Genomic DNA, 21,506 nt, shown 5'->3' with positions numbered 1-21,506 from the left:
GGCATACACAGACTGGGTTGGTTCAGTAAGCAATGGTAAAGAATCGTCCAACAGAGACAGGCTTGGAGAAGCTGAGAGGTGGTAACCAATTGCTTGCTCAGCTGAGCAGCTGGAGTCCTTTCCAGTAGATAAAACAGCACACTGAGGATTTCTCCGTTCTCAAAGGCATACAGAGACTTTAAAATGGTCACTGAAATCATATGATCGTTCTCCACAATTTCCAAAAAGGATATGTGTGCAGTGCCTGAAACTAGTTTTGATTTCAGGACTGATAACGTCGCAGTCATTAGTTGCTGGAAGAGTTACCATGTGCATTGAAGGTCTGGTGTCTGGAAGCCATTGTCTCGGCAGGAATTTTACCACCCTGCCCGCCACAGGAATCTGAGCGGGCGAGGGGCAGACCATAGAAAAGTCCATTGACCTCGGGTGGGCTTTTACGGTTTTGGGATGAGCGAGGCCGTAAAATCCCACCCATTGACTCCACTAGGAAGGTGAGCTAATCGAATGCAAATACCAACCCTATGGCCCTTTTGAAATGGGCTTGGGCAGTCACAAATCTAACAAGAGTCTGTTAGCAGATCTGCAAGCATAATGAATTTTAATATCTTTTTGGTTTCTGTGATTGCAAGGGTCTGTACAATGAGGTGCAGGATACAACTGGTTGAGAAAATAATTATTTTGACCCCAGACAAAGGGACAACCTGTGGTCGTATGACCGGAGGTGACGATCACGAGGGGTCACGGGCTCAAGGTGAGAGGGGCGAAGTATAACTCCGATATCAGAGGGACGTTTTTTACACAGAGGGTGGTGGGGGCCTGGAATGCGCTGCCAAGTAGGGTGGAGGAGGCAGGCACGCTGACATTGTTTAAGACTTACATGGATAGTCACATGAGCAGCCTGGGAATGGAGGGATACAAACGATTGGTCTAGTTGGACCAAGGAGCGGCACAGGCTTGGAGGGCCAAAGGGCCTGTTTCCTGTGCTGTACTGTTCTTTGTTCTTTGACTGGGAAGAAACCAAACCACCTGGAGGAAACCCAGGCAGACATGGGGAGAACATACAAACTCCACACAGACAGTGACCCAAGCCAGGAATCTAACCCGGATCACTGGCGCTGTGAGGCAGCTTGAAGAAGTTGAAACTTCTTGGGCAATTGCAACAGAATTCAATGTGTCTGAAATTCCACATGTCACGGCATGCATTTCAGTCATTCATTCAGTTTCCTTTCCGGAGATTGGATGATTTGGCCCGTTAATACTCTGTTTGTTTACAGAAATTACTAAAACTATCTAAGCAGTACCGTATAGACAATATGATGGATGAATCTTTGTTTAGAAACATAATTTTTACTAAATATACTATCCTGTTCCTAATTCTAGGATACACTGCAGGAGGAATACTTCAAAAGAGGCTCTTATCCAGGCACTCCAATTGTACCACCAAAGCGACCATGGGTCCTTGTAAATTGGCTGTTCTGGGCTGCATTGCTGCTGTTTCCTTTATTTAAACTAGTTGCTAATATGATCTGCAATCGATCTTCCTTGACCCTCATCACTTTTTCACTTATCATTGTTGCAGGTAAGTCATGTGGATTTGTGTTCCCATCTAGAATGTGAAGCATGTGCTCAGCATGAGTTTGAGTTGTGAAAAATGAACAGGCTGTTTCTGCTAAATGCCTTCTGGATTCTGGAGGAGGTTTGGCAAAAATTCCCTTTTTGAAGGCTCCGTTGCTGATTTCCAAAACATTTTTTTTTACCTCTGAGTTCCTGTTTAATATATACAGCTGCTGCACTTTTTTGAGTAACAATTATGTTTCAGAATTTGTTCAGATTCTGTCTTAAAAGATTTATTCCTGGACGTCAACTTATGTCACAATTGCATGTAGAGATTTGATGGTAATGCATGTGCATGCTATCTTGGACTGAAGATGGGCATCATGGTTGAAATATGTGATGTTTTTTCATCTTGTTTAATCTATCCTTTGTGTATTTTCCTTGTCCTTCATGTTTTAACTCCTTTACCTGCAATTAAATGATAGCTAGTGAAAGACTGGGTCAGCAACTGTTATTATTATTGGGCAATATATAAATTCAAAGAGATGATTCAGTGTATAAAATCTTGTCTATGCTTGCATTTACTGATCTCTTCATTACCAAGGCTCCGCAGGAAGCCTCCATGTTCCTCTGTCAGGCAGGGGATAGCAGTCAACTTTTCATTCCTCATTGCTAGACACCCAAATCCACTCTTGTATTAAGCCCCGCATATCTGCTGCTGCTGATTTTATGATTCCACTCTTTCCCAAAAAGTATTGAATTTGATCCTGATCTACAAATATTTGCTTGACCAGTACATCCTCCACTCTTCTAGTTCCTTCCCTCATTGCTCTTTTCAAGCACTTCCCATATCTTGGCAGCTCTCTGTCTCGAAAGGTCACCATTGAGGAGATCCAACGCCAGATCAGCCTTCTACAAACTGTGACGGTGAGCGTTTGACAGGAAGCACCTCGTTAGTTAACGAAAGTCCTAAGCGTATAGAACAGTTCTGTTCAACATACCCCTGTACAGCAGTGAGCTCTGGTACTGACACGTAAGAGTGCTAGAAACATTCTTTCAGCAATGCCTCTGCTGCATCCTCCCAATTCAGTGACTGTTCAACAAAAATGACTATCATTTAGCCAACTCCACAAGCATTGAGAGCAAACTCCTGCAAAATCAACTTTAATAGATTGGACACTGGATGGCTGGAAAGTGTTTCGGCAATTAGGGATGGGCAATAAATGCGTCCCTAGTCAGCGACACTCGCACACTATGAATAAACAAAACCGATCCTGTTTTCTCAAATGGCCAATGTTCTAAAGAAAATGCTTCAAAGGCAGTCTTGAGCTTTCCTTGAACAGCAGTGTTGACAATGATTTGAAAGGAGTTTGCTATCAATCATTCCAAATGTCAACAACTTGTCCATCACGCTTTTGAGTCCGGTCTGGATGAAGCAATGCGGCTGCGGAAAAGAAAATGAAGGAAATCCTGCAGTTCTGATCCCACTCCCTCATGGGACATCTTGCACCATGTGTCCAAAGATCTGTGGGCTCAAAATTCACTTTCATGAAAATCCGTGGTAGAAACTCCTGATCCTGAGTAGACTTTCTCCTCAAACAAGGGACAGCCAATGACAATGTTTCTTTAGTAGGGCTTTTGGCTGACTTTTCTCAAAGCTCTTCTATCTTAATATCTATTCATAGTTTTAAAAAATCTCAATCTTTTCAAAACCATTTCTTCAAGCATTCGTACTAATTCCTCCTCCTTTGACATTCATTGAGTACCATGAGATATTTTGTATGTTTTAAAGGCAGTCTATATGCAGTTAATGAGGTAAGATTAAATTTGGGTAAAACTTCCAAGTTCTTGATTGAATGATCTGTGACCAGCTAATATCGTATCTGAATCATGAGTAATGGCTGTATGGACGAGGTGCAGGAGAATGGATGGCATCTGCGAAGTTGTACACTAGCAAGCAGTCAACATCTTCAGGAAGGGAAAAGAGACTAAAGAGAGAGGCGAAACGGGGGCTTCTTGGGTATTGCGGTTCTTGCAAGTATTGGTTTATAAACCATTGTCAATTTACATGATGATGTATTTTTTTGAATAACAACTTTTATGTGATTTTAATGCACCAAAACACAATGTGGCATTGGATCTGAAATGGAAAGAGTTGAAGTGTATTTAGGCAATGGGTTTAGTAAGAGAATTCCAGAAAAGAGCAAAAAGATGGAATAAAGTTACCACCAATGGCTGTGCATTAGAATAGTGGAGCAAAGATTAGAATCCATGTTAGAAAGGAGGTCAAAGCATGGGAGCTGGTGGGAAGATTTGCATTGAGCAAAGCTCTGGAAGGATTTGTAAATAACATTTTGAAACTCCAATGCACTGAGGAATGCAAAGCCAGAAGTTAAGGGGTAGTTTGTAAGTGGACCTTGGTACAAGATAGAACATGGTTGGTGAAAGTTCTATTTAAAATCTGGCGACAAGTCTGGTGAGGCAGGTGTTGAAGGCAATCTCGTCGATGACAAAGGTGTGGATGGATGTTTGTGTTATTTGGTGGGACAGGGCAGATGGGTGGTGGGTGAAAGATAGACATGGGTATGCCAAGTATTTTGGAGATTTGAAGTAAATGGTAATGGAAGTTCACTCATTAATTGTCAGGAAGGGGTAATGCGCAAAGTTTCTGGCAGGAATCATTAGTTCGATTTTGGGTCTGTCACATTTTAAGCTGCATAAAGAGGATGGAAAATTAAAGATGTGTTGATAGGTGAGGATGGCGGGGGAGATGTCAGGCGACTGAAGGATACGGTTGATTGTTGTGAAAACGAAGAAGCAGTAAGCATGCCTAAAGAAAGGTAGCAATATGAATACTGACCTCAGTACAGAAAGTTGTTTACTGGAACGCTGTTTTGGGTGAGTACAACGAGATACGAGTCTGGTTGGTTTGGTGATGGAGTAATAACAATTGTGGGTTGGATCTTGGAATGAGGTTGGGCTGCAGCAGAGAGCTAAGCAGCAAACTTCAGTTTTGGCGATCCAGAAATGTATTAACTCCTGCATCAGAGATAAGGACGGTAGAAGAGTTGAAGGAGTTATTCAAAATATGTTTGTTTGATATACGTTGATGAAATTTCCAAATTTTGTCACTTGTAAATCAGGGAAATTTTTAGTTTGATCATAACACATTTTGGGGTAGGATTTTCATTCCCTGGTTCCAATCCTACCTTTGGCGTAAACTGCAGATCAGGAGCCCACCAATGCTGATGGCAGGTCCCAGAGGGAAATTTTAGAGGAAGCAGCCAATTAATGGCTGTCTCTGGGCACTCTGTTCAATTAATGATGGGCTCCCGAATCTGGAGTGCCAATAGGAAACCATCAAATGGACGCTGCCGTTGTAGATGAGAGAACTTGAAGAGTTTACAATATTTTAAAATGTCCACATCTCCTAGGCTGTCATTGTGCAACTTAGAAAATTTCAGGCAGGTCAAGAGAGTGCCCTTTAATAGGTCCTGTAAATTGGTCTCATTATCTACTCACTGCTTGCGGGCAGTTAACAATCCCACCCCTCAAACCTTCAAGATATGCCAGAGGCTGGCTGCTATCACAAAATTGTTGGCACATCTGCCTCCTAGCTCACTTCCACAGCTCTACAAAAATCCTGTGTGAACAGATTTAAACTGACCCTCAAGAAACAGAAAAACCATAAAAAGGCTGACTTTTCGTCTTCCTAATAGCACTGGGTGTACCAGTGCCAGGTGGAATGCAATGGTTCAAGAAGGAGGCTTGCACCACCTTCTTAGGGCATTTAGAGATAGGTAACAAACGCTGGCCTTGCTAGCATGTTCACAGCCCATGAAAGTGCTTTTTGCCTTCACATAAATACATACTAATACCCATTTATTTCTGAATAATTTAAATTTTAATTCAAATTTAGATACTCGAGCTGATTGATTCTGGAAATGATTTAACACTTAAATAATTGGTGTAATGTTAGCATTGTGATGTTTGAGTCACTGCTGAATAATGAGTTTTAGGTAAGCAATATACTCCGATGGCACAAACTATTGAAATTTACTTTTTCTTTCTCTAATGGTTGTTAATGTTTGCATTGTAAATTAGAAAAGCAACTTTTTTACTTTGTCACTATTTTTATATGTGGACACGCGGAGAATAAATATAACGGGTCACATCAATTCAAAAGCAATTAAATTAATGAACCTGGAAAGTGCATAATCTGCATCCTGTTATTTAATTTCCTTTAAAAAAAAGATTTTCCTGACACATCAGGATCACACAATTTTGAGGCTGCTGTCCAATAAACCTGTTGGACTTTAACCTGGTGTTGTTAAAACTGTTACTGTGTTTACCCCAGTCCAACGCCGGCATCTCCACATCACGTGTACTATGACTGTCAGGAGGCATTGGCCGCTCTAATAACTTGGAAGCACATTGGAAGTTTGTGGTCCTAATCTTACATGGGAAACCCAAGAGTAAGTACAGTGTTTTGATCAGTGGCATTTTAACATGGCCATCTCACTGTAATTTTACTTCTGGGTTTAGCATCAGTGGCATGGTTTGGAACTGCAAGGAATGATATCACCTGGATTATTTAAAGGGCCACACCATAGGTAGATTTGGAGACCTTGGGACTTGGGAGCTAGAGAAGATGAATGGATTTGGGAAAGTCAAAGCCTGCTTTATTGGCACCCTCTTTAATCTGCAGTGAAAAGGCAGAGAAAGATGCTCTTCCCCAACAATAGGAGGAAGAAACTTGCTACTTCCATAAAAAAGCTGCTACAGGAGGTGGCTGAGGAGATCAGTCAGAACATTGTGCCATGCTCCTTGACTTAGTGCCGGAAGCACTTTAGTGACACATTCGCCGACATTTTATTAAACGCATCCCTCCGCTTCCTCTGCCTTGTCAAACCTACTCCATGACATCAATCCTCACATACACTTATCTTGCAAGTGTGCTCATCCTTTTCTTTCTATGCACTTACTTACACACCCATCTATCCATCCATCCATCACTGCAACCCACCTTCATCCTTGGACAACTTGCAGTCTATTCCTAATAATCACCCTCACTTTAAATGCACTGTATCCGTGTACTCTCTTTCATATGTCTGCCCTTTCCCCTTTTTCAGGAGAGAGAGGTGCACAACACAAGGGAGAGGGAGAGAACTCGAGCTGAGTCTCCACAATTGACGATTGCAGAGGAGAAAGCAATGGAGATGGGTGACATCCCGGCATCCCTGACCATCGGAAGTGGAGATCCTACTGGTGACTGATTTAAATATAATGCATGCCGCATAACACTGTCACGTTAGCTTCATTGAAGCAGGGAGTGAAATATGATCATCATTGTAATGATAAGTTGCACTATTTTTGGCTTGCACTACTAATGAATATCTTTTCTCTCCACCAGGGCCGCAAGAGTACGAGATCATGGACCTCTCAAAAAGATGATGATTTGTTCTAAAGGAGCACTGTCACATGACTCCTGCTTACCACGCACCAATTCAGATATTCTCATTTGGTCTGTTAGATAGATGGATAGGTTTTCAGCTGATGACTTGCAAGTGAGCAAGAGCTGTCAGTGGTGACGGGGATGGCTGTGGAAAGTCTGTATCTGAGGTGCATTTCTTTCCAAGCTCTGTTCATCTGAACACGTGCAATTCCATAATAACTATTGATGTGAAGGATATTCATTAGAGAAGCAGCAGAGAATATGCAACATACTGATTGGCTTTCCAATTAAATTGTGCTTGTAGAGGGATTGGAAAGGTCCACCTTGAGCATGAGTGGGATGATGTTGCAGGACATTATGATTTTGTTTTGCATGGACAGAATAGCCAACTCCATGGAACATCAAACATGGCAATCAAATGTTCCACAGATACCTTGGTGCATAGCTGTGCACTCTGTCTGGATGCTAACATGTCTGTTGTTTTGAAAAGAATAGCAGATACTTTAGCCTTACAAGGCTTCAGAAGCTTTCCTCCAGCTGAGATGGTAACAGTGAAATGTGGCAATTGCATTTCTCACCCATCCCCACTTCAATTTGTACCTGACGTGCTGCTTAGTGTTCCAGTGGCAATTTGCTGGTGCTGATGGGGCTCCAAAATCTGGAGATTCACTGCTGAAATACTCTTGGATGATGGAGAAGAGATTTGAACAGCTTGCCTCTAACTCTGCTGAAGTCATAGGGGTTGCACCACTTAGGGCAGTAGGAAAGGGAAGTATTTTGTAATTGCACAAGGATTATGTGCATGAGAAAATGTGTTTTGAAATTTACGTTCTTTAGTAAAATTACATGACTTTTACTGGTTTCCACCACTTGCATCTTGCCATCGTTGATTGCTGGGAGGTAAATCACCTTTTTTTTAACTTGAATGAGAATTGATGGTGACCAAAGGGCTGATGTGCACAGGGTAATTGGTTGTTTGCATGACTGCTTTGTGTTAGTGACATGGGTTACAAGATTGCCTTCTGCAGGGGATCTCACTCCACTTCGCTCTGGTTGGACAGGACCAGCCCTGATTCTTAATTATACATATAGTTTAATATTTGTATGGAATGGAAATTCCTACAGTGCAGAAGGAGGCCATTCGTCTCATCAATTCTGCCCCACTCCCTTCCCCACCATAACCCCTCGCATTTACTATGGCTAATCTACCTGACCTGCACATCTTTGGACTGTGACAGGAAACCAGACCACCTGGAGGAAATCCATGTAGGCTCCACTCGGTCACCCAAGGCCAGAATTGAACCCGGGTCCCTGGAGCTGTGAGACAGCAGTGCTAACCACTGTGCCACCCTTTGTTTTTCGCCAATGTATTTGTAGTACAAACACAGTCTTAACAATGAATCAGTAAAATTTAGAGCAAATCCAGTTAAAGCATTGTTAGGGTATGAGATCTGAAACCCCAAGGTATATTATGAAGTTAGACTCAACCCCAACTATTTGCTATTAATGTGAGGATAGGATATTTCACTTCAGACAAGATTTTATTGACAAACTAGGGAACTTTTATCAAAACAAACATTATTGAACAGTGCAGTTTAACTGTAACGAATGAAATACTTAACAGTTAACATTTGAACAATATTTAAACATGGCCAGATACAATTCTTAACTGCTAAACTATCGCCAATCTTTCCAATTCGAGCAATATTCCTCTTGCAGGCTTAAAACCCTTCAAAATCAGTTAGCAAACACAGGCTTGTGTGATATCCTAGAGCTTTTTGAACACCTCTGGAGAGAGAGAATCTTTTCAGAGTGTTAGAGAGAGAGCCACCTCTTTTAAACAGCTCTGGTCAGCAACAACTCTTGATTTTAAATATGGTTTCTGATAACAGAACCTCAGTCTCCTTATCTTTACTCTTTGATTTCTCCTCCTGTCTCAACCTGTGGCTTTGTGATCTTGTTACTACACAGTCGGAAAAAATCCCAGGATATGCTTCCTGCAGCACCTCAGTTTGGTTTTCCGCTGGCTTTTCAACCCCAGTAGGCACCATTCCCACCTACAAACCAGCTATGCTGTTACCCAGGATAAACTGTATCCCTGAGAAAGGTAATTTCTCTATTGCTCCAACCACCACTTCACCATTTTTCACCAGACTTCCAACTGTACCTTACATAAAGGAACACTACTCTTTTCACCATGAATTCCACATACAGCCACCTTTTCTGGCAATACTTCTCCTGAACTACATATCTCCTCATCTCTTGCCATTAAAAATGGACTTGCTGCCATATCTCAAGATAGTAACTTCTTTACCACCTACTCCTTGTACACATGGATAAACCGTAACCACACAAGTAAATTCTTTAAAGAGAACTGACACTTCTTAACCAAATCCTGAACAGGCTTTGCACCTCTTTAGCTTTGACTATGGTTTCCTTTACTACTTTGAGAAACCCCACTGGCTTATCCTGTTTTACTACGACTGTCTTCCCAGTGTTTTTCTTAAGCCACCAACATTGACTTTGTGTCTAACTTTATTACAATGAAAATATCTAAGGTTTTTTTATTTCTCTTCCAGCCTCATGTGTTTCCTTTTTAACCTGGAGTAAACTATCCTTACTGTCTCCAACAAGAATCCACTTGCCTTTACCACCTGAGGATTTCTCTTTTCCCCAGTTTCTATTCCTCACAGGCTGAAACTAATGTCGAAAGCCAAACCTCGATTTATGAACTAACTCATAATCAACTGCCATTTCTATTGCCAATCTCGCAGCTTTAATCCTTTGCTCTTCCACACGAGTTCTCTCTACTTTGGGAAGTGAATTTTTAAACTCTTTAAAATTTCCCTAAGAGTGTCAGTTCTGTCTTCAATGCTCTTATCCACCTTTCAAAGTTACTTTGTTAGATTCTTTCAAATTCTATATATGTTTGACCTGGTTCCTTCCTTAGATTTCTAAACTTCTGTCTGTAGGTTTGTGGTACTAGTTCATATGCACTTAAAATGGCTATTTTTTGCCTCCTCATAATCCCTACATACCTCCTCTGATAGTGATGCAAACCCCTCACTGGCTCTACCTACCAACTTTGAACCAACAATATCCACATGATCTGTGGCCATTTTACTTGTTTAGTACTTTCTCAAATGAAATTTAAAAAGCTTCTAAATCCTTCTCATCAAACTTTGGCAATGCTTGAAAATATTTAGACAGATCTCCACCAGGCCTTTGACTACAATGGGTTGTTTCTTCCTCACTGTCCTCATCACTACTCAGCTCTTAACATTGCCTCGCCAGTTTAAGTTGACGTTTGCTTTTCAGTTTCAGAAATTCAAAAAATCTCTTTCCCTTTCCCATCTTTCTCTTGCTTTTTGTTCTGCAATTTCTATTCTTTATCTTTTTATTCTCCCAGGGCTATTCTTGCTTTTTCTTTTTCCACTGCTTTTAATTGCAGTTCTAACTGTCTGAATTTTTTTACCTGTTCAAACTGTATTAATTATTTTCATTCCACTGCGATTGCCTCCCTCTCTTGCTTTTGCCATTCTCTTTCTCTCTTTTGTTTCTAATTCAAGCTGTTTCATTTGCAACTGACTTCTAGCCAATTCCAGTGCTTCTGGCAATTTTAAATGCTGAGCTATCACTGCAGAGGTAATAATGTGCTGGTTAAATTCCATTGATTCTGGAATAACCCCCAGTGGATTGAAAGTTAATAAATTTAACTACGCTATTCAAGAAAGGAAGAGAGAAAGCAGTGAACTACAGGCCAGTTAGCATGATATCAGTTGTTGGAAATACTTGAATCTATTATTAAGGAAGTCCTACTGCACTTAGAAAAGCATAGTATGATCAGACAAAGTCAACATTGATTTATGAAAGCAAAATCATAATGACAAATTCATTACAGTTTTTGACGATGTAATTTGTAGGATAGGCAAGTGGAAACCAAATAAATAGTTGTTTGGTAGAATGAATAAAAGACAATTTTTTGCCAAAGCTTTTTGTCTTGCACTTAACAGGACATTTGCAAGAATACAATGCGAGGGACATTAGCAAATTTATATTGTATGACAAGAGAGTCTTGATTAGTTGGCAAGTGAACTCTGGTAAAAGACATTGCCATGGAGCAGGGGTTTCCAAATTGGTGTCCACTGACCCCCAAGGGTCTGTGAAGGGTCTCCAAGGGGTCCGCAAAACTGCTGGCCGCCACGTGACCAGTAAATGCCGATTCGAACATGCAAAATTCAATAATAATTAACCTATCATTGCAGACCTTGAGAATATGTGCACCCATTGCGTCTGTTTCAACGAAACAAAATAAGTGATAGCCATTCACTGGTTCATTCGTCCGGGCAATGCTGCCTGGTTTAAATTTCAAACAATGCATGGCAGTTAACTCAGTCACCATCAACTGGTGCATTCTCAATGGCAAGGTTTCCCCAACTTTGAGCCATGGAACATCTAATGATCTCCCAAGAGCATTGGGGAACTCCAAACATTCTCATGATGTTGATGTCCCTTTTTTTTTTTGCTGTGAAATAGCTGTTTAAATGGCAAATGGTGCTTGGCGGTTAACTGCCTGTCACCTTTAACTGGTGCATTCTCCATGTCAACGCCTCTACCAATCGGTGCACTCAATCAGTGTAAATTTGTTGAATTTCCTTGCATTGTATGCTTGCGGATGTCCTGCTGAATGAGTAAGATGAAAAGCTTTGACAAAAAAAATCAATTTTTTTTGGAAGTAGTATACTTGAATTTCCTAAAGGCTTTCATAAGTTCCCATACACAATTAGGTCGCTTGTGAAATTGGGAGTTGTATATTAGCAAGGATGGAAGATTTTTAACGGGCAGGAAGGAGAGAGTTGGGATAACTGGCATTTTAAAATGGACATACTGTGAATAGTGAAGTACCAGAGGATCAGTGCTAGGGCCTCAGCTATTTACTATTGATATTCATGACTTGGATGAGGAGGCGGCAATACAAAGGTAGGTGGGAATGTAAACTGAGAGGATGACACACCGGCTACAAAGAGATGTAGATAAGTTGTGTAAATGAGCAACAAGGTGGCAGATGGTGTATAATGTGGGCATATGTGAGGGAACTCACTTTAGTAGTATGACTAGAAAAGCGGAATTTTTAAAAAAGGTGTGAAACTTGTAAATGTTGGTGTTCAGAGGGACAAGGAACACAAAGTTAGCATACAGATATGGCAAGCATTTAGGAAGGCAAGTTGCCTTATTGTAAGGGGATTGGAGTAGATTATTGGTCTACTGGGTTGTGCCTCATGTAATTTGCACAGCAACTTGTATGCATGGAAGCTCCACTTGAGTCCCTTTTATTCCACAGACTTTGAGGGTGTTTCTGGGGGCTGTTTTTTTTTCAGCTGCTGTTGGAAGTCTGCTGAGCCTGTGCATGATGGGCCTACAGTTACGTTTTCTTCCTTTTGAGGAGATTGACATTCTGCTTTGGGTCTTTAGAAGGAGTCAAATTTGCACTTCCATTGGATTCAGTGCAAGTCATGGAACTATTTCTGTTTATACTTTTTCACCCAATCTTCTGCCATCTCAAGGTGTTGACTCTTTTGCTGACTCTCAGTACCTTACAAGTGGTTATTACTCAAGTGAGCCTTCACATTGTGTGTTGGTAAGCTATTTGATAGGCAACTGATTATTCAATGTTCACTGATGTGTATTTCAAGTAGGGATTACTCTGATTATGGGTGAGAATCCTAAAATCTACCCCCCCCCCCTCCCCCGCGTTCCTTCCTTTGTCCCAGCAGCTAACAATGTGGAGACGCCGGCGTTGGACTGGGGTAAACACAGTAAGAGTTTTAACAGCACCAGGTTAAAGTCCAACAGGTTTATTTGGTAGCAAATGCCATTAGCTTTTGGAGGGCTGCTCCTTCGTCAGATGGAGTGGTTTTCTGCTCTCAAACAGGGCATACAGAGACACAAAATCAAGTTACAGAATACTGATTAGAATGCGAATCTCTACAGCCAACCAGGTCTTAAAGATACAGACAATGTGAGTGGAGGGAGCATTAAGCACAGGTTAAAGAGATGTGTATTGTCTCCAGACAGGACAGCCAGTGAGATTCTGCAAGTCCAGGAGGCAAGTTGTGGGGGCTAACAGCAGAGATTCAATCTTTAAGCCTTGCCTAGCCAATCTTTGCACAAAGTTTGAGCCATCAGGAGAGTTTGGACCTACCTATTTCTGAACAGTTTAATGATGTGGCCACAACTATGCTCACTCATTCATGAACAAAATAGGCTTGGCTTTGTTAATAATGGATATGTATTAGTAAAAACTTGATCTTTTTCACTTTACAAAACAGAATTTTCTGAGCAAGAAATAATCTGAAAGCAAATGAGCATGTGATTAACAGAAAAATCAGGCTGCTTTTAGCTATTTGTATAACCTGGGTAGGCATTTACTCAGATTTGTCATTTTTCCTCAAGACTTTTATGTCTCCCTATATGCAGGTCTACCCCTTTAAGGTTGGTGAGACAATATCATGTTTCTATCGCTTTGATAAGCATGTGTGTGCTGCATGTGTTGCTGCTGTTGAGAAAAGTCGTGCTTTGCCTAGAGGGATAGATTTTACCAACTGACCTGGGAATATGTGTGATTGGTTTGTAAGCTCAATATGATGCTGTGAAGGGGTGCAGAATATTGCTAGTTTTTCCAGTCAATATCATTTTCTTCATCTGTTCTAGTTTGTAAAGCTTACCTTGTCTGAATTTGTGAAGTCACCAAAGTGATGAAACCTCTGGTTTATAAAGGTAATGCGCACTAGACCCCTTTACATTTGTGAGCATAAAATATTTGTCTTTGTCTCTAACCTCTTCAAATGCTGGTTTTGGTCTGGGTCTCCTATCTACTTTAAAGGTGAAATTCACAGTGCAGTTATACTGTGACCATGCTACTGTGTACCCTACAGTATTAAACTTACTCTCTTGCCTTTTCATGCCACCATCTCCCCTTTACAAAGAAAGTAATGCAGAGTGAAGGAAGGACAGGATTGGCAGCTTAACGTTCCAAGATGCAGATGTTTCAGGCGTGATAGAGGGGGATGTAAAAGGGGTGGGGGAGTTGCACTACTGGTCAAGGAGAATATCACAGCTGTATGGTGGGAGGACACCTGAGGGCTCATACAGCGAGGCAATATGGGTAGAGCTCAAGAATAGGAAGGGTGTAGTCACAACGTTGGTTGTTTACTATAGGCCTCCCAACATTCAGCGGGAGATAAAGGAACAGATATGTAGGCAGATTTTGGCAAGGTGTAAAAGTAACAGGGTTATTGTGGTGGGTGATTTTAACTTTCCCCCATATTGACTGGACTCGCTTAGTGCTAGGGGCATGGATGGGGCAGAGTTTGTAAGGAGCATCCAGGAGGGCTTCTTGAAACAGTATGTAGATAGTCCAACTAGAGAAGGGGCCATACTGGACCTGGTATTGGGGAATGAACCCGGCTAGGTGGTGACATTTCAGTAGGGGAGCAGTTCCGGAACAGTGACCACAATTCAGTAAGCTTTAAGGTACTGATGGATAAAGATAAGTGTAGTCCTCGGGTGAAGGTGCTAAATTGGGGGAAGGCTAATATAGGCAGGAACTGAAAAATGTAGATTGGGGGCGGATGTTTGAGAGCAAGTTAACATCTGGCATGTGGGAGGCTTTCAAGTGTAAGTTGATAGGAATTCAGGACTGGCATATTCCTGTAAGGATGAAGGATAAGTATGGCAAGTTTCGGGAACCTTGGATAAGAGATACTGTGAGCCTAGTCAAAAAGGAAAAGGAAGCATTTGTCAAGGCTAGGAGGCTGAGAACACAAAGCAAGTGTGGAATACAAGGAAAGTAGAAAGAAGCTTAAGCAAGGAGTCAGGAGGGCTAAAAGGGGTCATGAAAAGTCATTGGCCAGCAGGATTAAAGAAAATCCCAAGGCTTTTTATACATATATAAAAGCAAGAGGGTTGGCCCACTCAAGGACACGGGAAGGAATCTATGCGTGGAGCCAGAGGAAATGGGCAAGGTATTAAATGAGTACTTTGCATCAGTATCCACTAAAGAGAAGGACTTGGTGGATGATTGAGTCTGGAGAAGGGTGTGTAGATAGTTTGAGTCATGTTGAGATCAAAAAAGGAGGTATTTGGGATCTTGAAAAAGATTAAGGTAGACAAGTCCCCAGGGTTTGATGGGATATACCCCAGAATACTGAGAGAGGCAAGGGAGGAAATTGCTGGAGCCTTGAGATAAATCTTTGTATCCTCACTGGTTACAGGGGAGGTCCCAGAGGATTGGAGAATAGCCAATGTTGTTCCTTTTGTTTAAGAAGGGTAGCAAGGATAATGCAGGTAATTACAGGCCGGTGAGCCTTGCGTCAGTGGTAGGGCAATTATTATAGAGGATTCTTCGAGACAGGATTTACTCCCACTCTAAATAAGTGGGGGGACGCATTAGTGAGAGGAAACATGATTTTGTGAAGGAGATGTCGTGTCTCACTAACTTGATCGAGTTTTTCGAGGAAGTGATGAAGATTGGGCAGTGGATGTTGTCTACATGGACTTCAGTAAGGCCTTTGACAAGGTCCCTCGTGGCAGACTGGTGCAGAAGGTGAAGTCGCACAGGATCAGAGGTGAGCTGGCAAGATGGATACAGAATTGGCTCAGTCACAGAAGACAGAGGGTAGCATTGGAAGGGTGCGTTTCTGAATTGAGGGCTGTGACTAGTGGCATTCCTCAGGGATCAGTATTGGGACCTTTGCTGTTTGTAATTATATATAAATGATTTGGAGGAAAAGGTAACTGGTTTGATTAGTAAGTTTGCGGACAAAGGTTGGTAGAATTGCGGATAATGATGAGGACCGTCAGAGGATACAGCAGGATATAGATCGGCTGGAGACTTAGGCGGAGAGATGGTAGATGGAGTTTAATCTAAACAAATGTGAAGTAATGCATTTTGGAAGATCTAATACAGATGGGAAATATACAGTAAATGGCAGCACCCTTAAAAGTAGAGGGATCTGGATGTACAGGTGCACAGGTCACAAAGTGGCAATGCAGGTGGTGAAGGTAGTCGAGAAGGCCTACAGCATGCATACCTTCATCGCCCGGGGCACTGAGTTTTAAAATTGGCAAGTCGTGTTACAGCTTTATAGAACCTTAGTTAGGCCGCACTTGGAATATAGTGTTCAATTCTGGTTGCCACACTACCATAAGAATGTGGAGGTTTTGGAGGGTACAGAAAAGATTTACCAGGATGTTGCCTGGTATGGAGAGCATTAGCTATGATGGGAGTTTGGAAAAACTTGGTTTGTTCTCACTGGAACAACGGAGGTTGAGGGGCGACCTGATAGAAGTCTACAAGATTATGAGGGGCATGGACAGAGTGGATGGTCAGAAGCTTTTTCCCATGATGGAAGAGTCAGTTACTAGGGGACATAGGTTTAAGATGCGAGGGATAAGGTTTAAAGGAGATGTACGAGGCAAGCTTTTTACACAGGGTGGTGGGTACCTGGAACCCGCTGCTGGGAGAAGTAGTGGAAGCAGATACAATAGTGACTTTTAAAGGGTGTCTTGACAAATACATGAATAGGATGGGAATGGAGGGATATGATCCCCGGAAGGGTAGGGGGTTTTAGTTCAGACGAGCACTATGGTCGGTGTAGGCTTGGAGGGCCAAAGGGTATGTTCCTGTGCTGCAATTTTCTTTGTTCTTTGAGTAAGCCTGTCTGCAATGCAGTCTGCTCCGGATGGGAGTACAGATTTCCATTGCAGGGTTAATCAGATTCTCCTATCTACTCCTAAACATTCATTAATGTGTGCTCTGAAAAATAGTTGTACCAACTAAGTAACTATTATTTTGGATCAAGCTTTTTGCATAAACAAATATTCTGCAAGACACAGCCCATTCCTGTTCTGCCTGGTAAGAACTAGCTGCATTGCTCCCTTCTAGCCATGCTGCAGACAAGTGAATTCCACAGTACAATTTTTACTGTTCAAAAATGTAGATGGGCCTACTAAATAGGTTTTGAAAACTGGTCATTCTGCCACAAAAAATCTGAATTGATAAGTTATTGTATGCTTGCTAATATTATATGTCTGTTAATAAAAACAAATGTGAAATGCAGAGACCAGCCAAGGAGGTGAGTGTGAAAATGGGAAGGAAATATCCTAATAGTATTTCTTTTACTTTTAATTTAGCCAGTCCCCTCAAATTGCACTTGACTGGCAACATCTTGATATTAGCTTTGATGCAAGAAGTGTTTGTTATTATTCGTGGTGAATCTTTTTGATATGGAATGGAGACTGAGTGAATCTGGTCAGAATGTAACGTGTGATTAAATTAATCGCATGTAATAAGATTGTTGCTGTTAGCTTAGTGTCATACTTTTTCTATTGTGGGCACCACATAATTTGAATGTTGGAACAATGTAGGAAACTTGTAGCTTTGGTTGTGTGATATGTCAAAAAGAATGGCATATACGTGCAATGTTAATGTGATTCTCTAATTTAACATGGGAGATGGAACACACTCCAGGAACTATAGACCAATTTAGTTTAATATCAGTAGTAGAAAGGACAATGGAATCCTTACTCGGATGCAATAGAAGCACATATGGAAATTGAAAATTTAATGGAAAGCAGTCGATACAGATTTCATAAAGGAAGATCCTGCTTGACCAACCTTGAAATCTTTTGATGCAACAGAATAGGTAGTACAAGATAATGCAATAGATGTAATATCTTTGGGTTTTTAAAATACTTTTTAATAGTATACTCATGACCAAGGTTGGGGACAAGTAGTCGAAAGGATGGCAAGCTGGCGATAAAACAGAAAACTGAATTGGAGTTTGTTACCCAGTGGGTGTTTAATTGATAAATGAACTTCAATATAGTTTAGAGTAAGGCCATAAATATTGGCAGGAAGCATAAGGAGGCTAGGAAAATAAGTGTACAGGAACAGAGGGATTTGGAGTCACAGATTCAAATGTCACTTAAAAGGAGTAATGATGGCTAATAAGGCTATAAAAGTAGTAAACAAAACGCTGGTGTTCATTTATAGAGAGCGAGAACTGAAAAGCAGAAAAGTTGTATAAAACATGTATAGAACCGTGGTTAGAGTGTAGTAATGTGAACTGTAACCATATTATAACAAGGATGTAGAGGCAATAGAGAAAGTGGGAAAAGATTTTAGAATTATACCAAAACTGAGAAGTAACAGGCTCGGGCTCTTTTCTCTGGGAAAAATATAGAGTGGTCGCCTGGTAGAGACCTTTTAAGATTATGAAAGGATTTGATGGGATAAATGTAGAGATGATGTTTCTGCTAGCAGGGGACTCCAGAACGAGGTGTCAAAATATAAGATTGTTGCTAATAAATCTAATGTGGAATTCAGGAGAAACTACCCAGCGAGTGGCTGGAATGTGGATCACACTACCACCAGGGGTAAAAATGTGTTTTAAGGAGAAGCTGGATAAATATGAGAGTATGAAATGAACAGAGGATCTGTTGATACTAATTGAAGTAGGTTAGCAAGAGCCTTGTGTGGAGCGTAAACACCGTCGTAGACGTGCAAGGCCAAATGCAATGTTTGTGTGCTTTAAATACAATGCATTGTGATATTGTGTAGGAACAGGCATTCTGTCCAACCAGTCTGTGCTGTAATTATCTTTTATTCCTTCAGCATTTGTTCTGTACTGTGCTTTTCTAGTTTTGAGAACATTTAAACTAGTCCAGTGCCTTTCCAAAGTAGTGATGGTTTCCATTTTCAGATTTGACCATACTCAATCTAGTCATTTTCCATAGCACTGTTGCTTTGACCTGTACTGTTAGAACTTGATATGATGTTGAGATTCTAAGAGTTTGGTTAAGATGCATTCAAGAATGTTTTAGGATGTTTTTTCACTCCACTAACTATGATTTTCTTTTTATTGTTATGCTATGTATAAGGAAATGAAAATAGATGCTTAATTTCTTCTCCTAAATTATATTCTAAATTATCTGAACATATGATGGAACATCCATTTCCATGTTTGTCATTTTTCTCACTGTTTTAGATGCATGCTGTTCTAACCCTCAAAACAAAGTGGCTTGTAAGAAATTATAAAGACACCACGCTATAGGAAGTACAATATGCTCCTTAACTAATTGAATATCTCCTGTACTGTAAAATCTTCTCAAAGCAAGATTATGACTACAAAGTAAGAGTTCTTTATTCAGAATGATGTACTCAAAGTGGGTCACATCCTTAAACCAAAATGAATTCCTCTTATTGATAAAATTTTGACACCAATCCGTTCTTTTGTTATTTGCCAATAGTTGCCTTTTTTTTTAAAAATTAAAAAGAAATCGAAGCAATGACTTGGCTATTCACTTCAAGTGTCCTGTTATAACCCTGGAGCACAGTCACCCTTTAGCATTATTGGTGACCCTACATGCAATTTGCCTGATTGCAGAGTTGCTCATTCAGGTGGTATTGTCTTTTATATGTTAATTTCTAATTATTTTTGCAAGTTACAATATGACATGACTGTTGATCCTTCTCAACTTCTGCACCATCTTTGGCACTGTTAACTATCCCATTCTTCTACAGTCCAGTTTTCTCTCCTGGTACCAGAATGGCATCTCAAACAGTTTTTCCTTAATGATTGCATGATCCTCTGCGATCTGCTGCAGAGCTCCGTCCTTGATCTTTTCTTATTTTTCACCTACATTGGAGCCCTTTAGATATATCATGCATGAAAGCTGACCACATTTTGTGTGACATTACAAATTGGCACTTCAGTCATGTTCACCCTGTAAAATTTTGTATGCACAGACAACTGAAACGCTGATGTACCAAATCTAACATTTCTTTGATTATTTGATACAAAGGACCAGGAGTAAGTGGGAAGGTTCTCTGTATACAACCCAGAATATGTTTCTTTTTATCTCTGCCATGTCTATGTATTGCAAATTCCTACCATCTTTGACCTGTAGCTTGTTAGTCACTAGGGCGTGCTGATTTCATTCAACAACAACCAGCTCTAATGCATGTAGCTGGATAATTCAAAGTCAGTATTTCCCCAGCATCTGTGTAGAGTTAAACTTGGTGCGAGTTTGGTCTTAAACTCATTGTGTATTGTGACACATTTAGAGGACAGACATAAAGGGTAGCTTTTCGATTATCTTTATACACAGATGGCAGGATAAAAATCTACCCTAGAAGAACTTGTTTTGCAAATATTTTGTGATCACTTCAACATTTATTCTTGGTTGTCCTCCTTCCATTCATTATACCTTCAAGATTGTTATTTTTCAAAGTCTTCGCTATTTTCCTCATGCCGTTTTTGTAACTCATTCACTAAGTGGAAGTATCATTGGAAAGGCCAACACTTATTTCCTATCCCTAATTGCTCTTGAGAAGCTTGTAAGCCGCCATCTTAAATCACTGTAGTCAGTGTGGTGTAGATTCTTCCATATCATTGTTGGTAAGGAGTTCCAGGATTTTGGGCTAGGAATCGTGAAAGTACAGTGATTCATATTTCTAAATCGATATTATGTGTGACTTAAAGGTGGTGGTATTTCCATCTGCCATCTATTTCTTTATAGGTGGCAAGAGGGTGGGGTTGAGAGGCTTGTCCGACCACAATTTACATTTATATAGCACTTTAGACATTGTAACATGTTTCTCAGGAACATTATCAGACAAAATTTGACAGAGTCACATAAGGGGGTATTGGGGCAGATGAACAAAAGTTGGGTCACAGGTTTGAAAGATATTCTTAAGAACGGGGAAAGATAGGGATATTTAGGGAAGGAATTCCAGAGCTTGGTTGGGGGTGGGACGTTGATTGGCCGATGAAGGCATTTAATTTGAGTTTGTTTATTTGGTTTGACCTAACAAGAGGGCATGATCACTAATCTTGTAGCAATTAAAATCGGGGTGCTCAAGAGGTTAGATTTGGAGGAAGGAAGGCATGAGTGTTGGAGGTTATACCAAGGAGAGGGTGAGACCATGGAGGGATTTGAGAAATTCTAATGCCATTGTAAAGAAATCTTCACTATGGAGAAACACATCAGTCCTTGGGAGTTTCTGCACATGTCTAGAGGGGGAGTGGGCAGTGCATATGCAATTCAGCATTTTAAAATTATTTGGACCATGGATCGACCTGGCGCACCTCTGCAAAAGGAAAACTGTGGGTAAATGGGTTATGTGATCTTGAAGTGATGACCATATTGGCGAAGTGTCCCAGGTAGGGGATAGGGAGAGGTCCCAGTTAAGAAGAAAGAGGAGTAGCATGAAGAGTTCGAAGCAGAAAGAGCTGCAGATCTTGAGTGAAGAGGGCTCAGGGCAAAGTCCTGGTGATCAAAGAGGGCTCTGATGTTGCCCTGGAGAAGGCTGCTAAATGTTAGTGATTCTGTGTTGTGGGCTGTTGAGTTGAAGGTAACCCTTTGGCTGTGGTATTCTGCTTGGTGTGGCCAATGAGCTGACATTGTGCCTGCTAGTTGGTGCTTGAGCGCA

At 40.9% G+C, this 21,506-nt stretch overlaps 1 protein-coding gene across 3 annotated transcripts in view; it reads left to right on the top strand.

Moving 5' to 3' along the window:
- Positions 1 to 21,506, top strand: part of agpat4 (1-acylglycerol-3-phosphate O-acyltransferase 4 (lysophosphatidic acid acyltransferase, delta)) — a 105,864-nt gene that overhangs the window by 71,683 nt on the left and 12,675 nt on the right. For all 3 annotated transcript variants that reach the window (XM_078230126.1, XM_078230128.1, XM_078230127.1), the window contains one exon: positions 1,381 to 1,579. In XM_078230126.1, the coding sequence (XP_078086252.1) occupies positions 1,381 to 1,579 (199 nt within the window). The remainder of the gene's footprint in view (positions 1 to 1,380; positions 1,580 to 21,506) is intronic.

This window comes from Mustelus asterias, chromosome 15, assembly GCF_964213995.1.
Source record: "Mustelus asterias chromosome 15, sMusAst1.hap1.1, whole genome shotgun sequence".
NCBI lineage: Eukaryota > Metazoa > Chordata > Chondrichthyes > Carcharhiniformes > Triakidae > Mustelus > Mustelus asterias.
The sequence above is the reverse complement of the archived record's forward strand: the minus strand, read 5'-3'. Positions and strand labels throughout refer to the sequence as shown.